The sequence below is a fragment of the Lepus europaeus genome, chromosome 8 (genome assembly GCF_033115175.1).
Source record: "Lepus europaeus isolate LE1 chromosome 8, mLepTim1.pri, whole genome shotgun sequence".
Taxonomy (NCBI): domain Eukaryota; kingdom Metazoa; phylum Chordata; class Mammalia; order Lagomorpha; family Leporidae; genus Lepus; species Lepus europaeus.
In genome coordinates this window covers 64,868,800-64,881,880 of record NC_084834.1, presented here as the reverse complement: position 1 = coordinate 64,881,880, position 13,081 = coordinate 64,868,800, and the positions used below count along the sequence as shown (strand labels likewise).

Below are 13,081 nucleotides of genomic sequence, written 5' to 3'. Positions count from 1 at the left end.
CCATTGCAAATCTGTGGATAATATTATTACCGGTGAAATCATTCAGATGCTAAGATACGTTTCTTTCTACTCGATATTAACATCTCTATGTGGAAGCAAAGGTGAAGAGATCACAAGAACCAGTTGCCTTCCCCCTGGGAGCTTCACACGCCCAGAGCCCAGTCCTCGGCGGCGGCGTGGCAGAGAACCGGGAGCGGCGTCCGCCCGCCGCGCGCTGGGCAGGTGCGCCAGCACCTCTCTGCACAGCGCATTTTCAGTCTCAACAGGCGCCAACCCCAGACCCCCACCCTCTGACGGCAAAGCTCCCTCGGCCCTTCACTAAACCGGAGCCCGTCAGAAGGAAGGAGATCCATAACCAAGGATCGCAACCGCTAGGCGAGGTGGGGGGTGGCTTCCAGGGCGTGGAGCCTGCACGCAGGGGAGGTGGGGAGGAGGACTCGGTGGGGGACAAGCAACGCGAGCCCTTAAGGCCCGGCGCGGGTAGAGATGGCAGCTCTAGATACAATCCCTGGCCATGGGGAGGTGAGGCGCATAGCGGTGCTTGTCGGGAGGTGGGGGCTGCCAGTAGTCCAGGTCTGACCCGGCCGGGCTGGCGGGCGATAAAGTGCAGCTGTAGGGGGAGGTGGAGCTGGAGGAGGCGGCGGAGGACGGCGCGGGGCTGTTGGTGCAACTCCACGTGGAGGCGGGCGACGGGCTGTCGGCGCCGCAGCTCAGCGCGGCGCTAGCGCCTCCCGGGCTCAGCAGCACAGCCTCGGAGAAGAGCGCCCCCGGCAGGCCGCCGCCGCCACCACCGCCTCCGCAGTGATCGGCCAGGCGCAAGGTCTCGGTGAGCGCCCAGATGTAGTTGTGGGCGAAGCGCAAGGTCTCGATCTTGGTTAGCTTGGCGTCCTCGGGGAACGTGGGGAGCACCTCGCGCAGCGCGTCCAGCGCGGCATTGAGGTTGTGCATGCGGTTGCGCTCGCGGTTGTTGGCCTTCAGTCTGCGCGTCTTCTTGATGCGCTGCACCGTCTCGGCCGTTTTGGCGCCGCGGGAGACAGCCCGCGCCCGGGAGGGACGCCGCTTGCACTCGTGTACCAGCCCCAGCAGCCGCGCGGGCCGGCAGCCCCCTGCACCCGCCGCCGAGCCGCCCCGCGCCCCCTGTCCCGCCTCGGCCCCACGCGGCCGCCGCGCCCCTCCCGCCGCGCCCGGCTCCTCCTCTTCTTCCTCTTCTGCGCTGGACGACAGCGGGGTCAGGGCAGCCGAAGCCGGAGACGCCGAGCCGAGCAGCACCAGCACGTCCTCCTCCTCCTTAAACTCCAAGGCCTCGGTTTTGACGAACATGCTGCGGGAGAGATGAGGCGGGGAGGAAGAGGCAAATGAGATGTAAATACAGACGTGGAGTTACGTTCTCCGTGGGACAGGGCGTGCCCCCGCGCGCACCCGCAAAGTCCAGCTCCGAAGGCACCGTAGCTGGGGAGCTGTAGGAGGGGACCCGGCAAGTGCTCTACAAGGTCAGGAGCGCCCCCAGGATCACGCACGCCGCGGGCGGCGCTGACGGCTGAGCTCCAGCCCTGGGTGAGGGACCGCTGCCCTCGGCGCCTGGGCGCCGCCAGCGCGTGCGGGCGTGCTCCGACTGCGTGCGGGGAGCAGCCTGCCGAGCTGGGGGCCCCGGCGTGGGTACTTACTTCGTCGCACTCCGAATGCGCCTCCGCGTAAAGGTGACTTTGGCGCAGCGGGGAGCGCGGCGCGGCGTCCTTCGACCCCTCCTGAAAGCAGCCGGCCTGGCGCTACGGCGGTGCGGCTCCGCGGGGGGACCTCTCGGACCTGCGACTTTGCCAAGAGCCCGGCGGCGGCGGCGGCGGCCCGCCCGAGTCTCGTGTGTTGTGGTGGCGGTGCGTGTCTGTCTGTCAGTCAGTCCTTGGCCGTGCGGCTCCTGGCACGCGACTCCCAGGCACTCCAGTTAAAGCGAAGCTGCTTGTGGTTCAGTGGCTGCGTGTCTGGCACACGACTCTCCTTAAAACCCCTTATATACCACCAGGAAAACAATCAGATCTGCCCCCGGGCCCCCACCACACACACACCCCCGCCGCCGCCCCCTCGCCCCCCTGCCCCGGCCCCCCTTCTGTCCCGCTTTCTCCCTCCCTGGGCTTATTCTTTTCATTGCATTATCATCATTCATTTCTTTCTCTTTCTTCACCGCCCCCCCCTCCCCTCCCCTGGCCCGGCCATCCATCCTCCTCCTCCTCCCCCCGCCTCCCTGTCCCCCCTTTATCTAATCAGCATAAAATGGTTCTAAAGCTCGTGTTGGAGCGCCAGGCTGCGGCCCGAGCTGCCGAAGCCGTGCCGGCGGCCGCGGCTCAAGCTGCGGCTGTTGTCGCCGCCGCTGTCCATTGTGATTGGTGGCTCGCGCTCGGCTGGAGCGTGCCGCTAATTTATTAATGAATGGAGGTCGCGAGGCGCAGCTGGCCAATCAGGGCGCCCCGGACTCCGGGAGGCCTGCGAGCCACGCGCACCGGAGCTCGCTCCCTTTCAGCAGCTCATTAGGGGCCCGGGCGCTAGGGGCGGATTGGGGGGGACCCCCGGCTCCCGCCCCCGCCTCAGTCCTCGCGGCCGCGGCAGTTCCCCGCCCCCCCCCCCCCGCCCCGTCCAGGCGCGCGCACTCCCGGGCATCGCAGCTCCCGGGCGATGGGAGCCGAGGAATTAGTTAATGGGGGTCAGAATCCCGGGGAAAGCTGTTAGCCCTGTGGTGATGCCGGGCGGGAGTCCCTTGGCAAAGCCTCTTAGAGGCTGTATCAAATAGTAGACGGTTTTTTAAAAAATGCATTCATTCGGGTAGCGGAGCCAAGAGGTGTGGGGCGTGGGTGGCGAGCTGTGAGCACTGCGTGGGCGAGCGTGTTCGAGTTCCCGAGAAACTGACGTAGGAGACAGAAGGGACGGGACCTTGAGGATTCATAGAGGGGCTTCGTGGAAGAGGAGGTCGGGTGGGGCAGCCGTTGACGGGCTTTTGGAGGAGCAAGCAGCTCCTACGTTCGGGCTGGAAGGAAGTCCCTCCGCACACTACGGGCCTGGGCCCACGCCGGTTTCCCCTTGGATTAACCCAGTTTCAGGAGGGGGAGGGGGATCAGTAAGAAGGCCCCTAGCCTGGGTGGCAGCGCGAAGACGGACGCTGCGGTGGCTCGCGTCAGCTAGGGGGCTGCGCTGACATCTCCGTGACCCCTGCTCCGCGCTGGGGGGCGTTGTAGGGACATGGGGCCCGTCCTCCCGATCCTGCCGCTTTTCAAAGAGAAAAAAGAGCTGACGGGCTCCTGGACTTCGGAAGAAACTTGTTCTGAGTCGCGCGACGGCCCTCCTCCTCCCCGCCACGCTCACGCCCACCTTCCTGTCAACGTGGCTGCCTTTCCCCAGAGGCAGAACCAGAGCTCCTGGGAGGGCGTCAGTGGGCGCGCAGGGAGGGATCGCCGCGTCCTCGGAGATCGCTGCTGCAAATTCAGTGTAAGCAAGAAGGGCAAGAGAACGAAGCCTTAGCTGAGGGTCTGTCGCCTCGCTTTATAGGAACTGGAAACCAGTTAAGAGAAGGGCGTGATGAGAATGGCTTTCAGCATTTGGCGTACTTTTAACTTGTTTCGTGTGTTCTGTAGGGAGGTAACTGGTGGGGTTGGAAGGCCAAGGGAAAAAAAAAAAAAGATAAAAATTAGGTTCTGGTGGAAAAGACCATTGCCCAGCAGTCTCCAAATTGAAGACAGCCCTGTCTTGGAAGTGTTGAAAGTCATCATGGTTGGTTGGTTGGTTGGTTTTGCTTTGCCTTTTGATTTTTGTGTTGTTAAGGCCTCCTCCGTTAAAACACATTCCCTGAATCTGAAAGCATCATTTCCCCAGTTCCTTCTTCAATCGCTTCCCTGCAGGTTCATTTCATTTGTTACCAGGGCAGAAATGAAAAAGAAGAGAAGCATTCAAGCTTTCCAGCACACACAGTCTGCCTGCCTCACACTTCTTCCGGTCTCTGTCTGCAACAGAACCCACAGAATCAGAACTTCCTAAGTGAGTTTGATGTAGTGAGAGACTACAGAAGCGTTTGCCTGAGTTGCTCCTACCCAGGAGCATTATTTTATAGGCAACGAGCATTGATACCAAACAAACTACTATTGTTCTGAGTCCTTCTGAAAGGAAACCTGCCAACTTGTGGTCTTGCCTAGCCTGGTAGGGATTGAAGGAACATGTGGACTGAAATAGATGAAGAGTTTTTGTTTGTAAATCTGAATGAAATAAAGGATGAGAATGTTATATTCTAAGGAAATGACCACAGATGGCTAAAAATATACAGTGGGAAGGTGGAGGGCACTGTAGTCTTTGGATATCTCCACGCTACTACTGGAGTTGCCAGAAATGACAGACAAGCCAACAGATTAATGTAACAGAAAACAAAGGAAGGTTTAGTTTAGCATCGCAGAAGCATCTCTTTGGACAGATTGCCAAAAAATTTGGGGTTTGTTGAGGGCATGCTAGATCGATTTGGTGATAAAACATATTTGGGGGAAGGACAGAATCAAATCCAGTTAAGTAGAAGTTTGAAGGGAAACCTAGTGAGCTTTGCATGACCCCAAATAACAATAAGATCAAGCTGGGTCTAATTCTGACCGCTAGTGAAACACAATGAGTACTCTGGCATCTGACTCCCAGTTTCATCTTCTCCCAGGATTCTGTTTTTATGACTCACTGAAAGGCCACTTGCTTTCCTTTGATGAAATCCAAACCTTCTGTACTGTTTGCAAGTGAGAAGTTAATGTACCCTGGCAGAGATGTTTAGGAATGGGAAACTAGTTTTAGAGTAAACCTCACCTTCCTATTCTGGAAGTGTCTTTCAAAAGGAAAAAAAATATTTCAATACTGTTAAGAAATTTAGGGGTGGGCACACGTTCAAGAATTGTGCTAATTCAATCTCAAATCCATTTAACTATAAAACATTATAGAGTTCAGTGCTATTTTTTACATAAGGATTTTGCTTTGGATGCTTTCTGTGATGTATGTGAGTTTGCTGTGCAAAGTACAGATGTTAAATCACTTTCACCTTGGAACCCTAAGAATTTGGGTTGTGTGTTTGCACTGTAGTTTCAAGAGTTGCCTTCCGCTTGACAATAGAGCTCTTCTGGAAACACTGCCCATTATGAAAAATGTCTTTAAAAAAGAAACAACCCAAAGGATCAGCTAAACAGCACTGGGGCAATTCTGAGGCTCACCTTGGGCACTCAGTTGCCTGGAGAGCAGAATTCTGTTTGTCCAACATTTTGCTCGATTTTTGCTCGCTCTCTGTGTGTGTGTGTGTGTGTAAGTAATGTCGATTTGTACTCCGCTTTGTGAGGACGTGACCGACGCCAAATAGCCTTAGCTGGACTCTTCTAGCACCCTTTCAACTTAAATAAATTCAAGAGGCACTTGTGTGGTCTAAAAGATTGTCCAGATGAAGCGAGGCTGAAATGTTACGTGGAGGGGGAGGGGAGGGCGTGAATCGGGCCGCTCCTGGCTATGGCGTGAACTGTCCTAAAGGGTCAAACTGTTCATCTGCAGCCCCTCTTTCAGTGCGCAATCCTACTTTAGGAGAACAAAGGCTCAAAGCGGGCAGTTATCGAGAAATGGCAGCACAATGATTTAAACTCATCCCCAAGACTTAGCAAAGACAGGGGGCCGAGGGCGTGTAAGCCAGAGAAACGTGAAGTGAGGGGAGGGAGGGAGGGGGTGGAGAGCTTTAGAAAGGCTTTGTTGCTTCTAAGAAGCCTGAACTCTGAGACGACCCGAAAGCCCTAAAGTTTAGGGCAGGTGTTTCTGTGGGGCCGTAGGCGACATCCCATCCACACTTGGACCTCACAAGCGGCGACAGAGGACAGTCGGTGCCCGCGCCGGGCTCTTGCCTCGCAGGTGGATCTCTGGGGCCGCGGAGGAGGGCGCCCTTGCCCACGTCTGGCCGTCTGGCGGCGGCGAGGACACGCGGAGGGCGTCGGTCGGCGCTGTGCTGGGAGCAGCGGCTGCTGCTCTTTGCCCCGCGGGCTTCGCAGCCTAAATCCACTCCAGCGGCCCGGAAAGTCAGCAAATCCTGAGCATCTTGTACCTCCGCGGTCTCTAACTCTTGGCTGCGGGCGAGGAACGCGGTTTCAGAGCAGGGGAGGCTGAGGTGGGAGCGACTGCCTTCTGCGCCTTACGCCAGCCCTTGCCGTGTGCCAGGGCTCGTCCTTGGGACGGGGGTACAGGGGAGCGCGGGGAGCCGGCCTGAGTTGGAGCTTTTCGGCGGCCCCCCGCCTGCGGCCAGCTCCCCAGACACCTCTGCCGCGGCGTTCCCAAGCTCGCCCTCCTTTTTTGGGTCCCGTCCGGGGAGGATTCGGCTCCAACCCGAGTCCTGGAGCGGCCTGGGCTGGGTCGTCGTGCCAGCTCCACCCACTTCGTATATTCCTGGCGTTCCAGACAACCACGAAAGGAGTCGAAGGCAGAGAAAAACGCCCATGCCTGGATCCCAGCCCAGAGAGCCTGGCCCCAAGCCTGCACAGCGTGCTCGGGTGCCCCCAGGCCAGACACGCAGGGACTGGGCCTAGACGCACCAGGTGTGCTTGATGGCAGCGGAATCTGCCCTGAGGGCTGCTGGCAGCTCCCTTTCTTCTTCCCGACCCTACCCTCTCGCCACCTGCTTTGGCGAAGGCACGGCCCAGCCGACTTCTCACCCCTGATGCAAACCGCTACTCGGGCGCCTCTCTTTTCTTCACTCCCTGTAGGAGCTCTTGCCAATCCGCGCCAGCTTTCTGATTGTTTCCCCTCAGGTAAGGGGAAAAGAACAGCCGGCGCGTGAATGGGGTGCCGGGGGCCCACTAGGGAGGGAGCGGACCCTCCCCGCCCCCACCCCGCCCCCCAACCCTCTGTGCCTGCAAAAAGGGACATTGGCTATCCAGGGGAAAGTGCAAGAAAGAGAGCACTAATCGCTGAACCAGGAGACAAACACGATTACCAGCTCCGAGCCTTGAGTCAGAAAGTCTCATAGACTTTAAGATGTTAATCCCCGGCATAATCCTTCCTTTGGCGTGTAGGAATAGTGCAGCCACAAGAGTTGTTTTGTTATTTATATTGGCGTTTAATAAAACTCTGCCCGTGGTGAATGGGCTGCCCACTCTCCAATGGTAATTAATTCCCTATTTCAGTGACCCAATTGTCCAGGGACAGAGCGGTGGGCCCGTCCCGGTGCCCCGAGCCCCCTTTGTGCGGATACACTGCCCTCGTGCTTCAACAGCTATGGAAACTCATTCTTTTGATGTCATTCAAGGAGTTTTCCTTGGGCATCTTCGAAACTTCAAGGACCCTTTTCTTTCTCCGTCGCATGAAAAGCAGTGCGGGCTTGACCACCTCTGTAGAATTTAATGATTTGGTGAAAGGGCCCTTTGGGGTTTGTGTGAGGAGTTAGAGAAAGGAGAGCTGGCAGCCTGCTCCCTCGCCCGGACAGTCCCGAACCTGGAAAACACAAAACTTTGCTTCAGACAAATGAATAAAGATCCTGAAGGCTGATTTTTTTTTTTCTTCTTGTTTCCTTCTCTTCTCCTCACTGAGAAAAACAACAAGAACAACAACAATACCTCACGCTCTTCTGGAAATAAATGTGGCGGTGTTTGCCGATATAAAGGCGAAGGGCGGGGCTGAGGTAAAAAGTTCGAATCTGTGGCGTTGGGGGATAGCATACCCGTTTGTTAGGCGCTTTAGTTTAATCATGGGGGTCAGCCCTCCTTCCCACATTCACAATTTACTTACTGTGCACCCAGTGTGCAGGCAGACGGACCCGATGCTGCCCGCACACAGCTTACACTCCAAAGACACAGACTTCTAAAGCAACCTGTATACTGCAGGAAGACCCAGTGTTGCGTACGCAATAAAAGAGCGTGACGCAACAGAGGGTGCCGGGAGAGGGCAAGGACACGGTTTACCTTCAGGGATGCAAAGGCACTCGGGGACCCGAGAGGTGACAGCGCATTGGCTGATGCCTTCTTTCACTGTCCCCACCCTTCCACTGTGTGCCAGGCGCTGTGGGAGGCGCGGGGCACGCCCCGCGAGAACCCAGCTGCTCGTGGCGGGCTCGGCTGTTCGTCATCCTCTTCCCCCAAGAACTGATATTGGGATGGGCTACCGCAGTGGCCGGCGCTACGGTGCGCGGGGGGCGCGGAGGCCGGGGTCTCCAGGCCTGGAGGGGGCGGCCGCGGCGCGCCGGGGCGGCGCTCCCTGCACAAGTAGCTCTTCTATGTCTTTATACGCACTTCCAAAAAAACTCCGCAAGTCACAGAAACAATTCAGAATTCAACTAAGAAAATACAGAGTGAACCATATGGCCTGGGTGGTTCGAGTCGGCCGCATTTTCCTCCAGACAAAGAAGGGATTGAGAGTTGAAGGAAAGGAGAAAAAAACCCTAACTTTCCGGCTGATGAAGCTGTTGTCTGGAGGCAATGATCCCAAATCTGAAGGCTTTATCCTGGCCCCGACGGAGACGTGATATGTCATATGATTAGCATCTTTCATATTTACAAGAGTGGTATGGGCTGCCAGTCTTGAGAGAAAGGCGAGAGAAAGAAGGGGGCATATGCTGAAATGGATTTAGCATTTGAAAGAGAGAAAAGAGATCGGATAAATACACTTAAACGAGGATTTAGTTTTACTCCTGTTGAGTTCTAATGGATTGTTGATTGAGATTTTAGGGGCCTGGAACCGAGGTGTCAGCAGTAATTTAAAGAAGGGTATTCAGTCCTCCAGCGCCTCTTTTCTCCATTTCCCCCTGCGGCCCCTCCCACCCCACCCCCGCTCATTTACGCCTTCAAGCAGCACGGGGCGGGAGAAGGCTTTTAAAACAAAACACAAAACAGCATCTTATGCGGAGGCGGTGGCCCAGAGAGGCCGGGCGCCCAGGGGTTTGCAGGAGGCGCCCCCTACAGTCGGCTGCGCCCCCTCCCACGAGGTCACGCTCCCTTCCTGCCGCAGGGGCGCCACGCAGGTCCAGGAGCTCAGGGCGCGCTCCAGGGAGCAGGGCCCTGGGCGGGCGCGTAGCGAACTCCTGGCGCCCCCTGGCGGGACACCGGGGGATGCGGCGGGCCTGGGCTCACTCGGCGTCAGCAAGCCCAGGCTGGGCTTAGCAGCGCTTCGCAGATGCCCCCGGGAAGGTTCCTTGGGAGCCTTCGCCTGCAGCTCTGGTCTCCAACGCAGTACTCAGCTGCTTCCCAACCTCAGATTCGAACATCAGTGGTGGGCTCCTGGGAGCCAAAAACCACCTCCCTCGGTGGTTCCGGTGGCAGCCAAGTGTGAGAACCAACGTATCTGAGGTCTAAGGCTCTTGTTTTGAGGGATTCGCAATTCACTTAGAAGTGGTGCCAAGACCCAGTAGGCTGCAGCAAAGACTTGGACGCCAGACTTGTTGGCAGGACCTCAGATGCACTCACGGTTACTTGCCCTACCAATGGTAAATTCTTGTACTGTGTGTACAGATAAATGTCCTCACACACCTAGAGCCAAATTCCAGATTTGGTCTCCAGGCTGCTCGTGGCTGCCCTGGTTCATTTTTATTCTCTTCCGACTTGGCGGTTGACTTTCCTTTCCAGCTAGATGTCCCGTGTGGGACGCGCTGGCAGTGGGGGCAGGGAGGCTCCCAGTGTCGTTTGCCTTAGGCTTCATCTCCTGCGTCCCGACACCCCAGTTCCTACTTCTGCTCCCCATCTTCATCTTTTTTACGATTGAAATTACTTGTCCTTAACATTGTCAAATTACTGTGTTTCCGAAAGGTCTGCGGTAATTTAAGGACTGATCGTTTAAGGCCTTTACCTGTGATTTGGAATGAATTTAAGTTGTCTGCACTTATTAACAGTAGAGACTAATAAATAATAAAATAATTATAATTGCTTATAAATATTTTTAAAATTGTTATAATAGCAAAAATGCCATGCAGACTTAAGATTGTATTTGACAGGTTTGATTTTTTTTAATCATCAAATGATGTTTAATATGAGCAAATCCAATTTGTAGACAATATTTATATCTGATTGGGCAAACATTTGTACATATATCCTGGGAACAGAAATATTCTTCTTTTACCATTGAGTACTGGAAATTTTAATTTTCCTCTTGGGGAAGGTATTGTGGCACAATGGGTTAAGCTGCTACTTGCAAGACTGGCATCCTAGCTGCCACACTTCCCATTCTAGCTCCCTGCTAATGCACCTGGGAAGGTAGCAAATGATGGTCCAAGTGATTGGGCCTCTGCCACCCACGTGGGAGACCCGGAAGAATTTCTCGGCGTCTGGCTTCTGCTTGGCCCAAACTTAGCTGTTATAGCCATTTGGGGAGTGAATCAGTAATGGAAGCTCTCACTCTCTCATCTCTCTCTCTCTTTCTCTTTTTCTCTCTCTCGGCCTGCTTTTCAAAGAAGTAAATAAAGTCTTATCTTTGTATTTTCTAAGTAAATACTGGAACATTTATACCAGAAATTACTACTTCTACAAATACTGGCTTTCTAGACAGTGCCTTTTTCTTTACTTAGTTTTCATCAAAGACTGGGGGAAAATTTCAGAACAGAGATGTCTGAAGTGGGGTGGGCTATATTACAGAGCTCATCCACAGTTAAAACTAAAGCCAGGAGTTGGACCATTTGTGTTGACATGGACATAAAACTTGATCTTAACTTTGTTGTGGAGGACAGAAATATCCAATGCTACAATGAGTTCTTTTTAAAATCAAAACTCCTAGGACTGGACAGGAAAAGGAAAGTTCCCCAATGCTGTTATTCTCTATGTTCTGGGTAGATCACGTATACTTTTCATAAATATGAGATCACGTCACAATGGGTTTGCTGGATTTCAGGAGTAAGATTTTTAAACAATGTTTAATGCATTCCTTTGTTTATTAACACCAAAAAGAAATCCTTTGTACCTAATCTTAAATTTTCTTCTTGACCTGCCCTCCCCAGTGATTAAAAACTTTTTTTCATTTTGTGCTTAAAAATATGGCATTTATGGCTGCTATTTGATAAATGATCAGATTCAGAAAATGTTAGGTTCTGAGTTTTTGCTTTCTTACGCTTTTTAGGCCTTTGGCTTTCCTGAAGAAGCCATCTGTAAGCTGAAAGAGCTACCTGTGGGTTTCTAACTGCAATTTTGTTAGAAGCAGTCGTCACCCTGCAGTAGTATTATCTGTGCACCAGCCAAAGGAACCGAGTAGGAGAAAGGAAAGGATTCGCAACAAGATAACTGCAGTCTCCTCAGTAAATTCTCCTTTATTCCAGTTTTTTTTTTAATTTTTGAGGATTTGAGGATTTATTTCTCTTGAAAGTTGAAAGAAACTAAATGCTATATTGTGCAGAAAAATAGAGATATTTCCTAAGATTTTTTCATGCTAAAAGTCTACTAAGAAATTCAACAGAAAACAAAATAGGCTAGAAATGGGAAACAAAATTCTATGTCAATATTAACCCAAATCCAAACTCATTAAAAAGAACACAGCTTTCCTTTGCTGTTCTGTTTTTAATTTCCCAGCTGAGGAGAATCTAATATGTTGCTAAAAATTAAATTAAAATACAGTTTTATTATTTAAATGTATCCAGTGAATTTTATCTGTAAATTTCAAACTATTTGTTATATTGGATTTGAAACTAATGATATTTCTCAGAAAATGAGTGATCAGAGGCTTAAGGAAGTTATTTGAAGGCTGAGTTATTTCTTTTTTGTTTGTTTTCTAATTTCTTTTTTTTGTGACTGTAGATAAATCTTTTTTTCTTTGATGTATATTTTATTTAAGTTATACAAGTTTCATATATTTCCTTTGTACAGTTATAGGAACATAGTGGCATGTCCCCCCACACTCCCTCCCACCTACACTCCAACCCGATTTCTAATGGTGTATCGCTGACTGCTCCCGAAGAATAATGCGGTCTGCTTTCTTTTCTGAAGCTTCCTTTTGCTCACAATGTCTCATGAAATCGGCACCAAGAGCACCCACTTTCCTCATACTTAGCTTGGAAACAATTCATTGTTCACAATGAGCTCATTAAGGAATACTGCCTCATTGAAGTAAGCCTGTTCCTTCCCTCTCATCTCCAAAAGCTCAAAGGACTTTTTTATGTTCCTCATAGAATAGAGATGAAACAAAATGTCACATGGAATTTTAAAATAATAATACCTTTAGATATTCATACCATCTCATTAGAATTAGTATAATAGTTCTTGGATGCAAGCATTTGGTCAGGAAAAGAGTATTTAGATAGTGATTTCAATCTCAATTTGCTGGTAATTGGAATTTCTCTCCGATTTCATATTTAAGAAGAAATATGTAACTACAGAATACAAAGCGATTTTTCTTCAATCATTTGGGGTTATCTGATCAGTGGAGAGAGTCACACCACAGTGTAGGTCAATGTGGCATTTTTTTTCTTAAGATTTATTTATTTGAGAGCCAGAGTTACAGAAGAGGGAGAGACACACAGAGAGGTCGTGCATCACTCCCCAAACAGCTGTGGTGGCTAGAGCAGGGCCGATCCGAAGCCAGGAGAGAAGAGCTTCTTCTGGATCCCCCATGTGGGTGCAGGGGCCCAAGAAATTGGGCCATCTTCTACTGCTGGAGCCACAGGTAGAGGCTTAGCCCACTACGCCATGGGGTGGCATCGCTCTTTTTTTTTTTTTTTTTAAGATATTTTATTTATTTTGACGTGAATGGAATGGGAGAGGGAGCGGGAGATGGGAGGGGTGCGAGTGGGAGGGAAATTATGGGGGGGGGGGAAGCCAATGTAATCCATAAACTGTACTTTGGAAATTTATATTTACTAAATAAAAAAACAAAACAAAACAAAACAAAACAAAAAGATATTTTATTTATTTGGAAGTCAGAGCGATAGTTAGAGAGAGAGAGAGAGAGAGATTATAGATAGTTCTGGTTCCCTCCCCAAATGGCCACTACAGCCAGGGCTGAGGAAGGCCAAAGCCAGGAGCCTGAAATTCCAACTGGGTCTCCCATGTGGTTGGCAGGGGCCTAAACACTTGGACCATCCTCTGCTGCTTTCCCAGGTGCATTAGCAGGGAGCTGGATAAGAAAGAAGTAGAAGGCCAGCGCC

General features: G+C 52.0%; 1 protein-coding gene across 1 annotated transcript; it reads right to left on the bottom strand.

The window, feature by feature from the left end:
- Nucleotides 1-495: 495 nt before the first annotated feature.
- On the bottom strand, nt 496-1,320 carry NEUROG2 (neurogenin 2). The gene has a single exon (XM_062199115.1). The coding sequence runs from the start codon at nt 1,318-1,320 to the stop codon at nt 496-498; it is 825 nt and encodes a 274-aa protein (XP_062055099.1).
- Nucleotides 1,321-13,081: the final 11,761 nt, after the last annotated feature.